The sequence below is a fragment of the Mus caroli genome, chromosome 3 (assembly GCF_900094665.2).
Source record: "Mus caroli chromosome 3, CAROLI_EIJ_v1.1, whole genome shotgun sequence".
In the NCBI taxonomy this organism is placed as follows: Eukaryota; Metazoa; Chordata; class Mammalia; order Rodentia; family Muridae; genus Mus; species Mus caroli.
This window is the reverse complement of record NC_034572.1, coordinates 72414509-72432506: the sequence shown is the minus strand read 5'-3', so window position 1 is coordinate 72432506 and position 17998 is coordinate 72414509. Positions and strand designations below refer to the sequence as shown.

At 42.7% G+C, this 17998-nt stretch overlaps 1 protein-coding gene across 2 annotated transcripts in view; it reads left to right on the top strand.

Annotated features, from left to right (window-relative positions):
* The window catches only part of Rxfp1 (relaxin family peptide receptor 1), a 388551-nt gene that overhangs the window by 342790 nt on the left and 27763 nt on the right, over positions 1–17998 (top strand). For both annotated transcript variants that reach the window (XM_029475590.1, XM_021158615.2), the window contains exons 3-6: positions 892–990; positions 5304–5409; positions 9080–9151; positions 16972–17043. In XM_029475590.1, coding sequence (XP_029331450.1) covers positions 892–990; positions 5304–5409; positions 9080–9151; positions 16972–17043 — 349 coding nt within the window. The remainder of the gene's footprint in view (positions 1–891; positions 991–5303; positions 5410–9079; positions 9152–16971; positions 17044–17998) is intronic.

The window sequence follows — 17998 nt, the reverse complement described above, 5'->3', positions numbered from 1 at the left end:
TCCTTGGTTTTGTTTGTTTGTTTGTATTAATGTGGATTCTGGAAACTAAACTCGGGTTATCGTATTTGCCCTTTTCCAACTGAGACACCTCTCTAGCCCGCTGCTTTGTGCGTTAAGTATAATCATCCTACCCATCTCGGTTGTCTAATATTACTAAGAGATATCATGACCAAGGCAACTCATAAAAGAAAGCATTTAATTGGGGGCTTGCTTACAGTTTCATAGAATTAGCCTATGATCATCATGGAGGGAAGCAGACAGGTGTGGCTCTGAGGACTTTGCATCCTGATTTGAAGGCAGAGGCAAAGATGAAGAGACACTAGACCTGGTGTGGCCTTTTGAAACCTCAAAGACCACCCCCAGTGATGCTCTTCCTCCAATTAGGCCACACCTACTCCAATGAGGCCACACCTCCTAATTGTTCCTAAACCACTTACCAACTGCACACTAAGCATGAATGGTTGGGAGCCGGTCTCATTCAAGCCACCACAGCCACCTATCCATGTCTGTATATCTCCAAAACCAGTTTAGATGAATAAAGACATTTCAAGACTCAGTTTCAGGTAATGAAGATGGTTTAGGGAAACATAAAACAAAGTGAAGAACGAATGATATACCACACTGCAGCATATATGACCATCACTGGCTCAAGTGTGGTAAATAGGACTTGCAGGAAGCTACTACAGAGCTTGATAAACATGGAGATTGGGGCCACCCCAGGCCTCCGTCTGGGGACAGAAACGCACACCCATAGCCAGTCCTTGATGATAATTAGCAAACTACCTTCACGATTCACTGCCTTATTTTAGAGGAACTATTTTGCCAAGATAGCAAAATATATCAGCTTGTTTTTCTTTTTTAACTTCTTCGCTTTTGAATTTTTCTTTTCAGGAGACAACAATGGGTGGTCTCTGCAACTGGACAAATATTTTGCTAATTACTATAAACTGGCTTCCACTAACTCCTTTGAGGCAGAAACTTCCGAATGCTGTAAGTAACCATGCAGCTGAGGCCCCTCTTTGATGAGGTCCTGGTAAAACACCATGCTTTTACCTTTTGGCTACAACATTTTGTTTTAAATGTTTGCTTTTGAAAGTCAAGTATGGTTTTCTAGTTGCAAGCATCTTAAGAAAGGAAACTTCAATTTGGAATCCTGTTTTTAAGAGTAATTCATCAAATCAGGTATTGCAAACAAAATCAATGTCCGTGTCAGGGTTGCTATTTTATCAATGTCCTTTTGGCCATCAGAGGTGATTTTTTTTCCTTTTTCTTTTTTTTTTAATTTTAATTTTATTTTTATTTTCTTTTTATGGGGGAGGTTACAAGGGTGGAGGGTGGATACGGAAGGGCTAGGAAATGAGTGGGACTGGAGTGCATGGTGTGACATTCCCAAAGAATCAATTTTTAAAAATATGATTTAAAAAAAAAAAGACAGAAAGACAGACAGACAGACAGGAAGGAAGGAAGGAAGGAAGGAAGAAAGGAAGAAAGAAAGAAAGAAAGAAAGAAAGAAAGAAAGAAAGAAAGAAAGAAAGAAAGAAAGAAAGAAAGAAAGAAAGAAAGAAAAACAGTGCAGTGAGGGAAAACAAGAAAATGGAGAGGCAGAGCAGCTGCTTCCGTCTTAGGTCTTAACGTCTACCCGTCTACACGCGAAAGGCGCCTGCAGTCTCCAGACATGGCGCCAAGCCCAGGCCTTTGAGAGCATTGCTCACTACAGCTCGCTCCTGCAGTCCCTGCTTAGCATTTGCAGGTAGTGCCTGCAGTGTGGGAGGGAGAAAGCCTGGAGAGTGGCTTCATCATGTTTTCAAATAGGAATCAGTACTAAAATAATTTCTTTTAAATAAGTTTTGTCTAGTTAATAAATCCTGCAAATATACATGTGTGCCTGGGACCTGTAATTTTCAAAACTCTACTCATAAACCAAGGGTTTGGGGAGGGGCAACCCTTTTGCTGTGTTCTTTTCCTTGTTGTTCTACTATGAATCTAAAGTTTAGCTTTTCACATTGATAACATGTCTTTGTCTTCACTACTCAAATGAGATCAAAAGACTACCAACAACCCCCAATGTAATGGTATGCCCTTCTCTCCCGTGAGTCATACGGGCAACCTTTGTCAGCATCACACCTGCCTATCAAAGGTGGGGAGTCAAATAATTTGATCATCAGAAAGGTCAAAGTTTAGCTGGTGATACAGCTCTCTGCCTAGCACGTATAAGGTTCTAGGTTTAATTCCTAATATTGCTGAAAAACCTTTTGGAAGCATAGCATTGTTATTAATATATTACAAATTCATAAACTAAATATTTTAGTTAAAATGTAACTTCATTTTTGTATTTTATCTGTTTTCATTTCTTACATTTAAATTAAAATTTCACCGAACCCTATCCAAAAATAAATTGAATTGAATCTTCTGTCTTACCATATAAATATTTTATTAATTTAAAGTATAGTTATTAACAGAATTAAGTCATCAATACGCATTAACGAGTTATAAAAGACATTGTTAAATGGCAAAAGAAGGTAATAGCAAAAAAGAAAATCCGTAAGAAAGAGCTCCATTTGGTCTAATATTGCACGCCTGCACATATGTCAAACATAAGATGTCCAGTGGTACAATGGCGTAAAGTCAGCAGCACCAGAAGCCTGCACAGCAGATCTGGTGTTCAAGGCCATCCTGGGCCACACAGTGGGAGCCTGTGTCCAAAAGCACTGGAGAGAACGAGGGGAAAGGAAGAAAGAGACAAAATGAAAGAGAGGGAGAGGGAGGGAGAGGGAGGGAGGGAGGGAGGGAGGGAGGGAGGGAGGGAAAATGGAGGAAGAAAGAGAGAGAGGGAGAGGGAAAAAGAGACAGACAGAGAGACAGAGAGAGAGAGAGAGAGAGAGAGAGAGAGAGAATGAATCAGCAGCTGCATCCAAAGCTCAGACCATTACGGTCAAGGAGGGAATGGCAGCTGTCATAGCTCACACTACAGTTTGTAAAGCAAAAACAGCAGGGGAAAACAGAGGGAGTCAGAAAAGAACCCAGTTTTGCCTAGTCTGTCCCTGTGGAAGAGATTTGCCACAAATAATTATTCAAGAAGTATGGCACTACACAATCAGTGATGGATCGAGATCAATACAAGGGTAATTTTTTTGTCGATGCTTAGAAGACATCAAAAAGCTCAATTTTTAATTAGATTTCTTTAGAGTGGGGATTACAACTGCTAAATTAAACATCTCAAGCAGTACATGAAGTAACAGTGGGGTGAAACTTAAATTAAGGTTCCTGTTGTAACACTTTCCTCATGTTAAAAATGAACCTAAGATCAGCTCAAAAATATTTCACGTACTTGAAAGAATGTGAGCAATCCACATTTTAAAGTCACCTCTTCAGAGAAATGTCATAGAAAGCACCATATGTAAGATAGCCAATGCATAATCAAAGTTTAACTTTGAAGGATTTGAGAGAGAAATTATGTATTCATTGGCTATAAGCATTGACCTGCTCATGCAGTAATCCTTTTTTTAACCCAGTTATAATTCTTACATGAACATTTTTAAATATATTTTTTAAATTATCAGGGTGCCTTTGAACCCACAATCCTCTTGCCTCTGCCTCCCAAATTCTGGATCACGGGTGTGTGTCACCACATTCTGCAGAACACGTACAATTTTGGAGCATGACAGCATCCAGGAGTTTTTCAAAAGATAGTTTTAAAATATTGAGAGGATTTTTGTCACAGATAGTCTGAATAACTCCTAAAACTTCACTGTGGGACGAATGCTTCTCTGCCCAACCTAGTTTCACTGATACTGGGGGTTGGGAAGATGAAGAATGGGATGTATACTTTTGGCCATCTTGTGAGGCTGGAACATCTTACAGATAGGATTCAAAAGGTCTAGAATCTCCTAGAGCCCTCCCATTCACAAAGCTAAGTAGTCTAGCAGCAGTTGTAATCCATGTAACTCCTACAGTGTGTTTTCTGCTTGCTGTAGAATGGACACTTCCAAGACAGTGAGTGTATTTCCCCCACCCCACCCCACCCCCATCATCTATTGACTCCTGGTGCTGGGAACCACATAGCAGCAGCTACAGCTATAAATATTCAGTGCCGTGGTGCAGGAGAGAAACCACTTCTAACTGTTGTCAATCAGGAACATGTGTATCCATGTCTACTGACTTCTTCCGAGACACTAAAATTGCAATGCTTTACATAGATTTGCTTATTTTTAAACAATAACAGCTCATTTAAAACTCTGCAGGACAAGCGGGAGCTGCTGGCAGGGTTCTGTGCTCTCAGCCCTGAGCTGTACAGGGAAAACCCTTTCAAAAGGAGGAAAGCCTATCACTCCGTGCTTATGTCTCCTTGTTGCTAGCTTCTGGTTAAAATCATTTAGTCTCCCACCAAAGACTTTATTTATTACTTTCAGTACTTATTATCAAACAGAAGCTTTCAAATGGACATAAAAGCCTCCCCCTCCGCAGACAGACAGACAGACAGACAGACACACACACACACACACACACACACACATGCACAGACACACACAATCACTTCTCCTTTTGATGAGAGAAGCAGAAGATTTCACTCATTTTGCAACAAATGAAAAGTCAGTGCTCTATTAAAACAAAACCAATAGACAAACTAGGGAAGATGGCTCCTCTGCTCCTGCTGCTCCAGTCACTAGTCCATCTCACTATGCAAGCCATTTCATTATCTCCTATGTCTAGGGAAAACTTAAAAGATGGTGAGAAATCCAGGAAACTCCTTGCTTTCCCCACCCATATGTTAGTCAGCATTCCATTATCTGAACAAACATCTGAGATGGGAGTGGAAAGATTTCTCAGTGTTAAGAGCACTTGCTTCTCCTGCAAAGGACTAGAGTCTGGCTCCCCAGCTCCCATCCGCAGAGGCCCCGGTAACCAGTCACCACCAGCTGCAAGGGATCCGGTGTTCTCTGGGGCACCCATGGACTCACACACACACACACACACACACACACACCTATTACACTCATGGTAGCACACACACACACACACACACACACACATTTTAAAAATCATTTTAAAAGGAAAAGAAGGAAAGAGGAATCGGCTCCTCGCCGTGTATATTATCTGATGTTACTGCTAGGCTGGCCTGGTCTTGACCTTAAATTCAGAGCAAACAGTGGAACCTTAATTTAAAGCATTCACCCAAGTGCTTAGGTAAAGCATGATAGACTTGCATAGCAGGCAATACTCATGGCTCTGCCTTTCTTTCTCTTCGTCCCCCCTCCCACCCGGCCCCCCACTTTGTTACTCCTTCCCGCTTCCTCTCTGTTCAGTGGTTGGCTCTGTGCCCATGCATTGTTTGTGCCGAGATCTAGAACTTGACTGTGATGAAGCCAATTTACGAGCTGTCCCATCAGTTTCTTCCAATGTGACTGTAATGTAAGTAGCAAAGATTGGCTCGTCCTTAATAAGGCTGAATAAGGCTGAATAGTGCTTCAGTGGACCCCTGGGGCCAACCCTGGGTCATAACTAAGAATGCGTTTTTGGTTCAAAGACGGTTTCCTCCCTAAATCAGTTATAATGAATTTTTCACTCATGGCTTGAAATGCTTTTAAATATTAGACCTCACCTTAAGTTACTTCATAAACAACTCTGTGAAGTGTTGATTATTCACAGTATTTCATCTAAGCAAAAGACGCCATCCGTTTCAATTGCTACTGGGGGGTGGGGAGGGTAAGGCTAAACAATTACTTCTTACAGCTTTCTCATTACACAGAATTTTTATTCGGTGCTTATTGCAAGAGCTATTTTGGAGTTTATTACACACAAGGAAGTTTTCGTGTATGCTTGTGTACAAATAAAGAGAAACAAATAAAATAAATTGGAAAAAATATTCCCAGAACTTCATATTTAAATTAACTTCTAAATCACATTTTGATGCTGTCATATTGATGTTGTCATCTTTTCATACACAATTCAGACTCACATATAGAAAAGAAAAGGAAGAGTCGTATAAAGAGTGTCCTGCTGAGCTCAGCATTTGTGATGCTAACCTTCCAGTCATGGTTATTTGACTTGGCCAGACTTCAGCAGCACACAAGCACACATATTGGTCCAGATTTTTTTTTTTAAAGACCTCAATGGAAAATAGAAACTTCAGTATATTTTAATTGAGTTGGTTGGGCTTTGGGTTTTGTTGGTGTGGGGACTTCATCCATGTGTTTTAATACCTTGTGACTCTGGCTTTTTGGTTCACGCAGACATAGTAAGAGTAACCCTTGAGTATTCAGGTGTTGGCAAGTCTTGCCTTTCTCAAACAACTACACGGCAACTCAGATGCTTGGCACCCAGGTAAAGGAGCTGCAGCAGAGCCCGTCAAGTTCACAGAATCTGGATGTTACCCAGGGGACCTCAGTCCGGGAACATACCCTGAGACCCAGGGGAATGCCATCCACAAAAGCTTGCTCTCTGAGGGAAGTTGAAGGAAGTGACATTTCCTAGATGAAGAGGAAGCATCCTCTGTGTCCTTCCCTTCTCACCTCCCAAGCCTATCCTAGTAATTAGTCCTGCTAGAGAAAAAAGTAATGGTTCCTCTAAAGAAGCTGATGGAGGTCCTAGAAAGAGTTTCTACGAATTTGTTTCTAACAAGAGAGAGAGAAAGAGAGAGAGAGAGAGAGAGAGAGAGAGAGAGAGAGAGAATTATCAACCCCACTACTTTCATCAAATTACTGCAAAATCCAAATGAAAGTCTGATGCAGCCAACTTCAGTTGTTGTTGTTGTTGTTTTTTCATTTCCCACAAGTAATATTGGAATTTATTTGCCAGTGAACCAACTAATCTTTGTGAAAGAAAGGAACAGAGAAAGAATGCTAGAGGGATGGAGGTGGGGGAAAACAGAGTAAATAATGTAGATAAATTATTATAAATTATTATGGCATACATACAAAATTAGATATGTATCAGCCAGCTTTAACCCAGGAAGGAAAGGAAGAAGAGAGGGAGGGAGGCAAAGAGGAAGGGGGAGGGAGGAGAGATGGAAGGAGAGTTAAAAACTAAACCTAAGATCATATTCTACAAGAAGACAAGTGAAGAAACTATAAAGTGGATTCAGGGCACCTGCCCTGGACTTCAGATTGATGGAAGAATGGAAGGCTAGGTCCCAGTAAATGGGAACAATCATAACACCGCTGTTAAGATTTGTTATTTCAGTTTAACTTGAACAGGTTGCTTGGTAAATATTCAACAGGCATTCGTAGTTGTAGGTGTAATGCTCAGAGGTTTAAATCTACAATATTTGGCTATTTCTGAAGAAAAAAAAGAAAGAAAGAAACAAAGAAAGAGAAAAGAAAACAGTACTATCAGACTTGAAGTATTGACTCAGTAATATTGTACTTGCTTAATACACACAGGGTCCTGAATTCATATCAGGACTGTACACACACACACACACACTGCAACTCTGACTCTATATATACCGATAGATACAGTTATACAGCATTGTCTTTTACTTTTAACTAAACCACTTGATTCCAGCTGTCCATATAGATTCTTCTTGCAGATCCCTGGCTCTACTTCACACCTGTTCCAGTCTGTTTGTTCTGTTCCAGAGGGGGTAAAAAGCTCTAGGCTTTAGTGTAAATGCATTACAAGACTAAATATCACACGTTTCCCTAGTAAGTTCATTTTTCCAGATTTGGAGCTGCAACTATTGTAGGGAAATGTCAGAAAGGGCCTAAGTCACATGTAAGTAAAATATCAAAGAAGCTAATCATCCAATGAGTGTTTATTGAAGTCAAGGCTTTTTGAAAATGTTTCACATAAATTCTAAAGAGTGAGGTGAGCAAACACAGGTAGCTATAAATATTTATACCTTGTTCCAGCTCAATAAATGTTAACTTTGTTTGAGAGTTGACTTTTAGATCCCTGAACATAGCCAGTAAAAAGGAGAGCCCTGGCTTGTGCTTCCTCCGTACAACATGCACACACTGTATACAATGCTTGGTGAAGAACCAAACAGGGTGTCTAAATTCAAGATATAAAGATATTTGACATGATGAAAGTATGTGGGGTTTTCCTGGTCAATGAAAATAATATCCATCCCTCTTCACTTGTATCATTTAGAAAGAATTTGTTTAGAATCCCTAGGCATGTGCTAATAAGGATCCAGCTTTACACGAGAGGTTTCTCGTAAGTTCCTAAATGAACCTCCCAACCTGCATTCAAACCATTCCACTCAAGAGTGCTTGGGGGTTCTCATAGAATCTCACTTGTACCCCTTTTTAGGGATATTAAGTGTGCTTCCTCACACAGTGTTTGGAGTCCTAATCTCGCATGAAAAGGGGAAAATGTATCAGCTCCATATTCTCCTATATACCCTCCAAAACTCCCAACACACTGAACTAATCACTTTGAAACAAACATGGAAACAAACAAACGCAATAGACAACAAATCGCCTCCTTATCCCTAGGGAATAGGGATAAGATTCTCTGAGAGAATCCTCTAATCTATAGACAAGAGATATCATCAGTCATCCACAGAGAGGGCAGAGATGCTCTTTACAAAAGAACATGGTGGGAGTTTAACAGGCATTTAATGAGAGAATGGATAAAGGAAGGAAGGAAGGAAAGAAGGAAGGAAGGAAGGAAGGAAGGAAGGAAGGAAGGAAGGAAGGAAGAAAGGAAGGAAGGAAGAAAGGAAGGAAGGAAGAGAAGGGTGGATAAATACTCTTTTAAGAGCACACCAAACTTTCACCTGGGTCATTAAACCAAATTCAAATATTTAACAATTTCTCTTTCCACAATATAAACACAGAAAGACTGTAAGGCTGCCTTCGGTTTGGAAGCTAAGTCCGAACGCTGGTAGGAAAGGAAGTCTCAGTAAGCTAGGAGTAAGAAGAGAGATGGTTTAGTGGTGGCTCAGACTCCCAGACTGACTTGGAGAAAGTGTGACTAGTTAGGCTTTCTGAGTCATTCATTTAAAACACATCATTAAACCAGGCTATAGTGCATCCAGTTCAGAATGCAGCCCAGGATCGTCACTGTCATAATGAGAAGTAAGATATGAAAGTGAAGAGCCACTCAGCAAGACTGAACTGTGTATGTGTTTCAGGTCCCTGCAGAGGAACTTCATAAGAACACTCCCTCCCAACGGCTTCAGGAAGTACCGTGAGCTGCAGAAGCTGTAAGGAAAACTTTAACTCTGGGCTTACCGTGAACCTTCACTCTTGTGTACCTGTTTACTTCTGTAACAGCATCATAGTACATATTAAGTCTGACAATCCCCACCTGGAGAAAGTATTTATCCCTTAGCTGAAGACTAGCAAGTAAAGCTTCTGAGTGTCTCTTAGGAGACATTCTAGAAAGACCTCCCTAAATAAATGGGAGCTTGTGTGCCGTGGGTCCTCCGCCATGCCTCACAGAACGGAAATATGTATTTCTGCCTTCCCCTCTCATGGGTCAGCTCAATGCTCATCTCAGAGAAAAGTGTGTCAAACTTAGGGCAACCAAGATGGCTCAGTGTGTATTAGTCATATCAGTCTGTTAAGGCCTAGGTAAAATGGTAAGGCCTAGGTAACTGTTACCTGGCTACCCTGCCATTATAAGGAAACTTTCTCATACATTTCTGCTATTGCTAGGAAACTTTCTAATGACAAATTGATTACATATTCTCTTATGTTTTGTGCCCTTAGAAACCAATCATGATAGAAGTCAATAAAAATAGATATAGATATAGATATAGATATAGATATAGATATAGATATAGATATAGATATCCACCCAAACCAACCACCCATCAGCACTTGCTGAATATATGTATAAACTTTTATGGTATAATCTTACTCTGGGACAAACCCAAACATAAGACAGAAACCTTCACCAATATAAGAAATTATTTCTATTTTGTGTAGTGGTCAAGTAGAGTTTAAGTTGCCAAGACCTCCCCAGGAACTGACATCCTACTTGGCAGAAAGAGACGTGTACGTGGGTAACTGACAGCCTGGATGTTAGACGTGGATGTTAGAAATGGCAAGTCCCCTGCCACAGTCAAATACCCCAACAGTGGGAGCAGGATAAGTGTACAACAAAGACACGTTCCTAAGGAAACCCCCCTACCTATAAACCCAGATTGGCAGAATAACTCGGCACAGATATTTGTAGATCTCAGGCTTTAAAAGCCCTGTAGGACTATGACTTAGGGTCATAGTTCAGTTCTCAAATCTAGACCACGGCCCTGGTCAAGCAGTCCTAGGGTGGATGCTCAGTAAACTATTCCTGTCTGACTGAGATTAGTATTCATGTGGTTTGTGAGGTGATTCGTGAACCCCGACAGGTCAGGGTTCTCTAGAGTAACAGAATATATATATATATATATATATATATATATATATATATATATATGATTTAGTAGAATAAAACTACCCAGCACAGGCACCAAGCCTGATGATCTGAGAACAACCCCCCGGAAGGAGATAGGTGACTCCCAAAGGTTGTCTTCTGACTTCTGTGTATACTGAATGGTGTGTGTGTGTGTGTGTGTGCGTGCGCATGCACGTGCACATATAATAAATAAGTGCAAAAGATAAGGGAAGAAGAAATAGGGACTGTAGAGATATGTAAATTATGAATGAGTATTGGTCTTTCAGAAGACCAGAGTTCAGATCCCAGCCCAAGTTGGCCACTCACAGCTGTCTGTTACTCCACCTTCAAGTGATCCAAGAGCTCTGGCCTCTAGGGAGACCCACTTCATATGCACATATGAACACAACTCACACACACCCCCCATGCGTAACTAAAAATAAAATCAATCTTTTAGAAGAATTTTTAAAGATGTGGTGATCTTCAGCAAGATCCAGTATCATTATTAAATAGTGGGCAAGGGATGTAGCTCTGGGGAAGAGCACTTGCTCAGTATGCGCAAGACTCTGGCTTCAAACAGCACCACTAGTTTTTTGGGGTTTTTGGTTTTAAATGTTTAAATCATGAAGTATTTGTCTTAGTCGATATTCTATTGCTGTGAAGAGACACCATGACCACAGCAACTCTTATAAAGGAAATCATTTAATCGGGGCTGGTTTACTATTCAGAGGTTCAGTTCACTGTCATCATGGCAGGAAGCATGGCAGACATAGTGCTGGAGAAGCAACTGATTGTTCCACATCCACAGGCAGCAGGAAGAACAGGACACTGGGCCTGGCTTGAGCATTTAAAGCCACAAAGCCTACCCACAGTGACACACTTCCTCCAACAAGGCCACACCTCTTAATCCCTGTCTCCACTCCCTAATGACCAAACATTCAAATATTGTGAGCCTATGGGGGGACACTCCTATCCAAACCACCACAGAATTTTCCCATATGTTAGCAAGTTCAGCTGAGGAGGTTCACTCTCTATCTTGGCCCTGATCAGCACTGGGCTGCTTGCCTCTTTTCAGGTGAGCTTCATGAATGTATTCTCAACATCCGCAATATCCAAGGTGATCTCTGTATGATTTAGGTCAACTCTATGATTGAGTCATAAAGAGTTATTGACTTCTTGGACTTAGAGGCTCTGTCCCTGAAACATACTATCAAGAAAACATCCTGGAACTTCTCTCTGCTTATGGACACCTTGATTTCATCTTGGCGTACTAATACAGATGTGCACTTTCTTTTTTTTTTTTTTTAACATTTNTTTTAATAGCCAGACTTGGTGGCACACATCTTTTTTTTTTTTTTTTTTTATTATATGTAAGTACACTGTAGCTGTCTTCAGACACTCCAGAAGAGGGCGCCAGATCTTGTTACGGATGGTTGTGAGCCACCATGTGGTTGCTGGGATTTGAACTCTGGACCTTCGGAAGAGCAGTCGGGTGCTCTTACCCACTGAGCCATCTCACCAGCCCCCGTGCACTTTCTTAAGAAGTAGATGGAGTTAGTATAAACACACTACAATCAACAGTATATCCCCAGTATATAACCAACACTGCACAGCCTGGAACATGCTGGTCCTGAAGAGGGCTGAGGCCAATACTAAAGCAAGAAGGGGTGGCATTTTCTTACTCTGTCAATTCTCCGGGTTTGAGACTTTATTTCCAAAGTCACATCAGAAAAATGTGGACTTGATCGACACATACGTATGATAGCGAAGAGTTCAGCCAGGACATATATTCAACAGTATACATCAGATTGGCCTCTAAGAGAATATGCTGGTACCTCATAGCCCTCAAATGACCAAGCATCAGCCATGAACTACCTCCTCCTGCTTGCAAAGACCATCTCCCAAGCAAAACACCCATGATTCTGCTCATGGTAGTCTATGTAGGCAGCTTCTCCTGGAGGGCTGTCTGTGGGAAGAGATTTCAGGGTGTACTCTAGATGGCCTCGTCACAATGTGGATGACACACCAGCAGCTAATCTAGGTTCCTCTCTCTGTGAGAGTCTCTGATATGAGAGTTGAAATGAGCAGAGAATCAAGCAAATGGCCTAAGGGGATGCTGACATGGGAGTGGCCTCTGAAAACTTTATCCATGAATTGTTGGAACTCTTTCCAGGAAAAGTTTTTAAATAAAGAAAAAGTGGACCGGAGCCCAACCACTCCTCAGAACCAGTGGGAGCTCTTCCAGGAAAAGACCTTAGTCCAGGAGAGGTCAGCCGGTCAGTTCAGGACAGCAGCAGCCAGCACTCCGATCTGCTCATGTTGCTCAAAATGAAAGACCCACTATTTCCAGGAAGGAACCAGAGCTTGAGAGACACCATGGGACAGGTTGCAGGTTGCGATCAGCACCATCAGGAAAGGTTAGAAGAAAGTAATTTTGAATGGATTTATATCACCCCACTTGATCAGGACTGAAGGATAGAGGGCTCCAAACCCCTCTCCTCCTCCAAACACCCAGATGATACCTCCGCCTATAGGATTGAAGACAGTGTGGCCACGCTCCCAACTCCGTACCTCCTCTTGCCAAGGGAAAGAATCTTAAGTCCTTGCCCTGTTCCTTGCCCTGAGTGGGGCATTTAAACAAGGCAGCAGCAGTTGGTTCCGTTTTGAGTATGGAAGCAGAGGCAGGTTAGCCTGCCTCAGGGTTGTGGTTTGAATATGAATTGAACTCCTTAGGCGCAAGTGCTTAAACAACTGGTGTCCAGCGGGCGGCGCTGTGGTGGAAGGTTATGGAGCTTGAGGAGTTGGAGTTTCATTCACTGGAGGAAATGGATGACTGGGATTTTGTAGCCTGTTTCCTGTTCTGCCTCAGCTCTCCTTGGCTGGAGATACAGCTAGCAAGCTGCCTCCTGCTCCTCCTACCCTGCCTTCCCTGACTCAAGGGGCTGTATCCCCTCAAACTGCAAGCCAGGATAAGCCCGCCCTCTGCTAAGTTGTTCCTTATCGGGTGTTTTGTCACAGCACTGAGAACGAAGCTAACTAACCCTATCGGGTCTGTGTGCATACACGCCACTGCCTGCCCACCACAAGCCGTGAGACACTGACTTATAAGCAACTTACTTCTGCAAGTGAAAGAAAGCCACCTATCTATCGCCTTATCTAAGTTCTTTGGGGATTTGTGGGTGCGTGGTGTATTCAGACCACAGCATGAAGTCCAGACTCACTGAAGCACCAGACCAACAGAGAGTGAGACATCCTCAGCTAAACCTGTCGTCTGACCATCCTGTGCTAGGCCAAGGGACCCACACACAGGGAACTCCCAGCTGTCCCAAGGATGTCAGCTCAGCACAGTCACCAACAAGTGACAAGATTCATTCAGGTTACCGCCCATCCATCCTTCCAAATCTAGCATTTCACCTCCTCCATCCTATTCCTGGGCACTGTCTCTGTGCCTGCCTTCAACAAATCTCCAACTGTATTTCCTAATGTTTCATCTAACCATCTCTATCAGGTCTGTCTCTGCCTTCAGTGAAGCCCTCATGAATTACAGCCTCCATAACCTCTTTATAATCCTGTAATGCCCTGAGTGCGTGCGTGCGTGCGTGCGTGCGTGCCTCTGTGTGTGTGTGTGTGTGTGTGTGTGTGTGTGTGTGTGTGTGTGTGTGGTGAGTTGAGGGTTTACCTAAGCGTTAATATTGGTAATAGAAGAACCTATGATTGCCGTGGCTATTTTGTAGAGCACTGGTTCTCACCCTTCTTGATGCTGTAACCTGTTACTACAGTTCCTCGTGTTGTGGTGACTTCCAAGATTAAAGTTATTTCGTTGCTACTTCATAACTGTAATTTTGCTACTGTTACGAATCATAACATAAATTTCTGATGTGTGACCCACAGGTTGAGAACTACTACTGTAAAGAGCTATCAGAACTATTTTATCAACTACAGCCAACAAAAACAATAAATCTTACAAATGTGTTGTTATTCAGTAATTTATGACGGGGTGAAAAGACACAAATATGTCTGTCCATGTTTCTGACATCATGTGCTCATGACAGACATAATTCTTCAGTTTTATCTTCTGATAGCAAAATAAAAAGAAAGGCATAATCCTCAAGAGGCCAAGGTCCTGCCTTATGTTGTCAGAGATTTGTCTGTCTTTCTGATAGTTTAAACTGTGTAATAAACTTGTTGTTTTTTTTAATAATAGATGGAACCAGAGGGAATCCAAATGAAAAATTATTTAGTTCATACAAATAAACTATTTGTATTATTCTATTCTAAAGTGCCAGATAGCTTTTTAAAAGATTTATTTCGTGTTCGAAAATAAAACTCCAATGACAATCTATTTTTCAGAATTTCTCAGCTTTTAAAAGAAAAAAAAATGCTTTTCAGGGCAACTCCCTGAATCCTCCCATGCCCCAAGACTCTTCCTGATATCTAGCTCCCCCTTGTGGCCACATATTTAGATGGCATCGGTATCAGTTGTATAGCATTTAGATATACAAAAACATTTTGGTGTTTGTTTGTTTGTTTATGAGTGCTTTACCTGCATGTCTATCTGTGCACCATGTGCAAGACTTGTGCCTGTGCAGGTCAGAAGAAGGCTTTGGATTCATTGGAACTGGAATTGCAGATGGTTGTGAGCCACATTGTAGATGCTGAGAATGGACCCTGGGTTTTCTGGAAGAGCAGCTAATGCCCTCAACTGTTGAACCATCTCTCCAACCCCTGCTTGTGTTTTGAAACAAGTCTCACTCTGAAGATCCAGCTGGCCTAGAACTAAGACAAGTCCTCCTGCCTCCGTGTCCCAAGTACTCAAATTATAGGCATACGCCTTTGAATTTTTGCAAATCACTTCAAACAACAATCCAAAGAGCCTAACGACAAAACCTTCTGCCCGGTTTCTAGAGGCACACCTTGGCTCCACGTACAGACAGTGCAATCTGCTGCTTACTAGACGCTCACTACAGGTGAAAACACAACACTCCATCTTCAAGTTTCCCTGTGTATCAGGAAATACGATGTGTTACCTACCACGTGACCGGGCCACAGCATGTCACGGGAAAGAATCAATTCCGTAGCTGCATTTTTCTGGTGGAATCAGGGGGATACCTGTGAATCAAACTAACTGAAGTCCGTTCACATTGCTTTCTCTCTTTTACTGCTAACAAGTCATATATAAATGTGAGACAGTCTCCAGAACGATAGTAATGTGGATTCCAGACCCACCATCTTTGCTTCATCGTCCCTCGCAACCACGGGGCTGCAACACTGCGCACCGGTGCATGGAACGGGGAGAGCTTAGCCCTGGGTCCTGTTCCTTCTAATATGCAGTCATGTATGGAGTCCAAGCGTCCAGGGTGACTCGAGGTCACTCTGTAAGCCTGTGGACATTCCAATCTAGTTTACTGGCCATTTAAACCCCTTACAGGTTGTCTCACGAGCTTTTGCGAACAAGGTTAGGGGTGTCAGATTACTCCGACTCAATTTGATTTATTAGGATTTGGGGTTGCTTTGCGATAAGATTTGTGGTATCATATGTCACAAATACTTTTTTGTCTGTTTCTATGTGAGCACTTGTAAATCTGAATCTGTAACAGGAAAATGTAAAAGCCTGGATTTTAGGCCCATGTGATCAGTGCGTGCTTTTCTCTGCATTAGTTCTTGTCTAGAAAATTCTAAATAACCACTTTAGCTCCTATTGGTGTAGCTTCACAACTTCAATTTTTTGTAGTTGTTTTACTAATTGAGAATTTCATGCAATATATTTTTATCATATTCAGCCCACAGATCCACCCCTGCCTCCATATCTCTCCCAGCTATGTGACTTCTTTCTGTGGTTTTTTTTTTTTTTTAATGACCCACTGAGTCTAATTTGTGTTGCACATAAACTTGGGGTCAGGGAGGGGGCATCCACTGGAGCAGAGCTAACCTACCAGGGCCCTCACTTGTAAAGAAAACTGGATCTCCCTCACATTAGGAACCATCTCCTGCCAGTACCTTACCAGCTAAGGGCAGGGGTTCATGACCCCCCTCACTTCCCCTCCCCAATGCTAAAACATTGACTGGCTTGCTTTTGTGCAGAGCATTGGCTTCCCTGAGCTCATGAGCAGTGGTCCTGTCAAGTACCGAACACACTCTGTCTTCCAGACCTCTGGCTCTTACAGCCTTTGTACCTCCTCCTCCACAACAGTCCCTGAGCCTTAGACTGGGCTGAGGCAGAGAAGTCTCAGTTAGCCAAACGCTCTATGACACATGTTCTCTGCACTTGGACCAGTTTTGAGAATCCACTGCACAAGGAAACCTCCTCCGTGGTGAGGTCTGACAGCTGCACTAACCTGAGCAGAGATACAGGCTCGGAGGGCAGCTTGATATTATTTCCATTTATAGCTTCAACTTGCAAATAAACACCGACCCAAGCACACAAGAATTTAACAGCAAAATGCCAGTTTGGGCCAGTTATCCCACTGTCTCTCCCTTTCCTCTCAGGTCAATTTCTAATTCCAGTAAAATACACTCAAGGAGGTTTACCAGCAGTGCCAGGGACAAGGCTGTTGGCACACACCTCTGATTACATGTGCCAGGGTCTTTTATCTTATGAAGCTGACACTAGTGTATTGTTTTCTTTCTGACTACTCTTGGTCACAGGTGCCTGCAAAACAATAGGATTCACTCCGTGAGCGTCTCTGCCTTCAGAGGACTGCGCAGCCTCACTAAACTGTAAGTATCGGACTAAACGGCTCCCTGCACCATCAGCATTCCAGGCTAGTCCAGTCCAGTCCAAACCAGTTCTCCTGCTCAGGAGAGAGGCAGGGGACTTACAAGTAGTGCTGAAGGGACAGTGTGACAGGAGGGCTGGGAGCATGGGATTGGGGGCACACTGTGTTCCAGCTAAGCCTTAATGTCACTAGGCAGGGAGTAGCCTTGGGCACCGGCTCCCTCTACTTTCCTCTGGTAGTGCTGACTCCGGGCTGTTGTGGGAATAGATTTTTAAAACACCCAGGGCGGGCGGAGTTTCCAGTTGAGTGACAGCTAGATTTCCCCATGTTCTGTGCCACTGGTGTGGTATCTTCAGCAACAGGGTGTTAGTGTCCAATTGTGGAACCTACCTAATAGTATTGCCAATAGCTTCTAGTGTTTGGTGTTGTCTATGGAACCTCTCTGGCCAAAGTCCCCCCAAAATGTATCTCATTTCTGGTACTGGGAGCGAGGGTCCGGGGACATGGTAGTGTATGATGTCTCGTGAGGGCATCGTTATCCTCCACCGTGTGGTGACTCCATTCAAACTCTTTTTATGTCTACACTTTAGAAAGTTTCTACAGTAATTTGGATTTCCAAAGGGCCTTTGGAGTTAGTTACTCCCCCACACACTCCCTCCTGTACCTTGACCTCCATCCCCACACCCCTACTCCTCCTACCCTCTTATCTCCACCCCTTCACTCCCTGACTTCTAGTTTCTCCATTACTCCTTTATAGCACTATCTTCTACACTCCTTCCTCCGCACCATTTTAATCTCACACAACAACACTTAAGAGTTCTAGTTGTTCTTGCCCTTGCTGGCACCTTCGCCACCCCACCCCCGCCCTCGCCCCCAAACCCCACCCCCTCAGTGTTACCATCACCCTCTCCCTCCCCCTCACCCCCTGGCCCCCTCCCACCCTTTCCCTCCCCCTC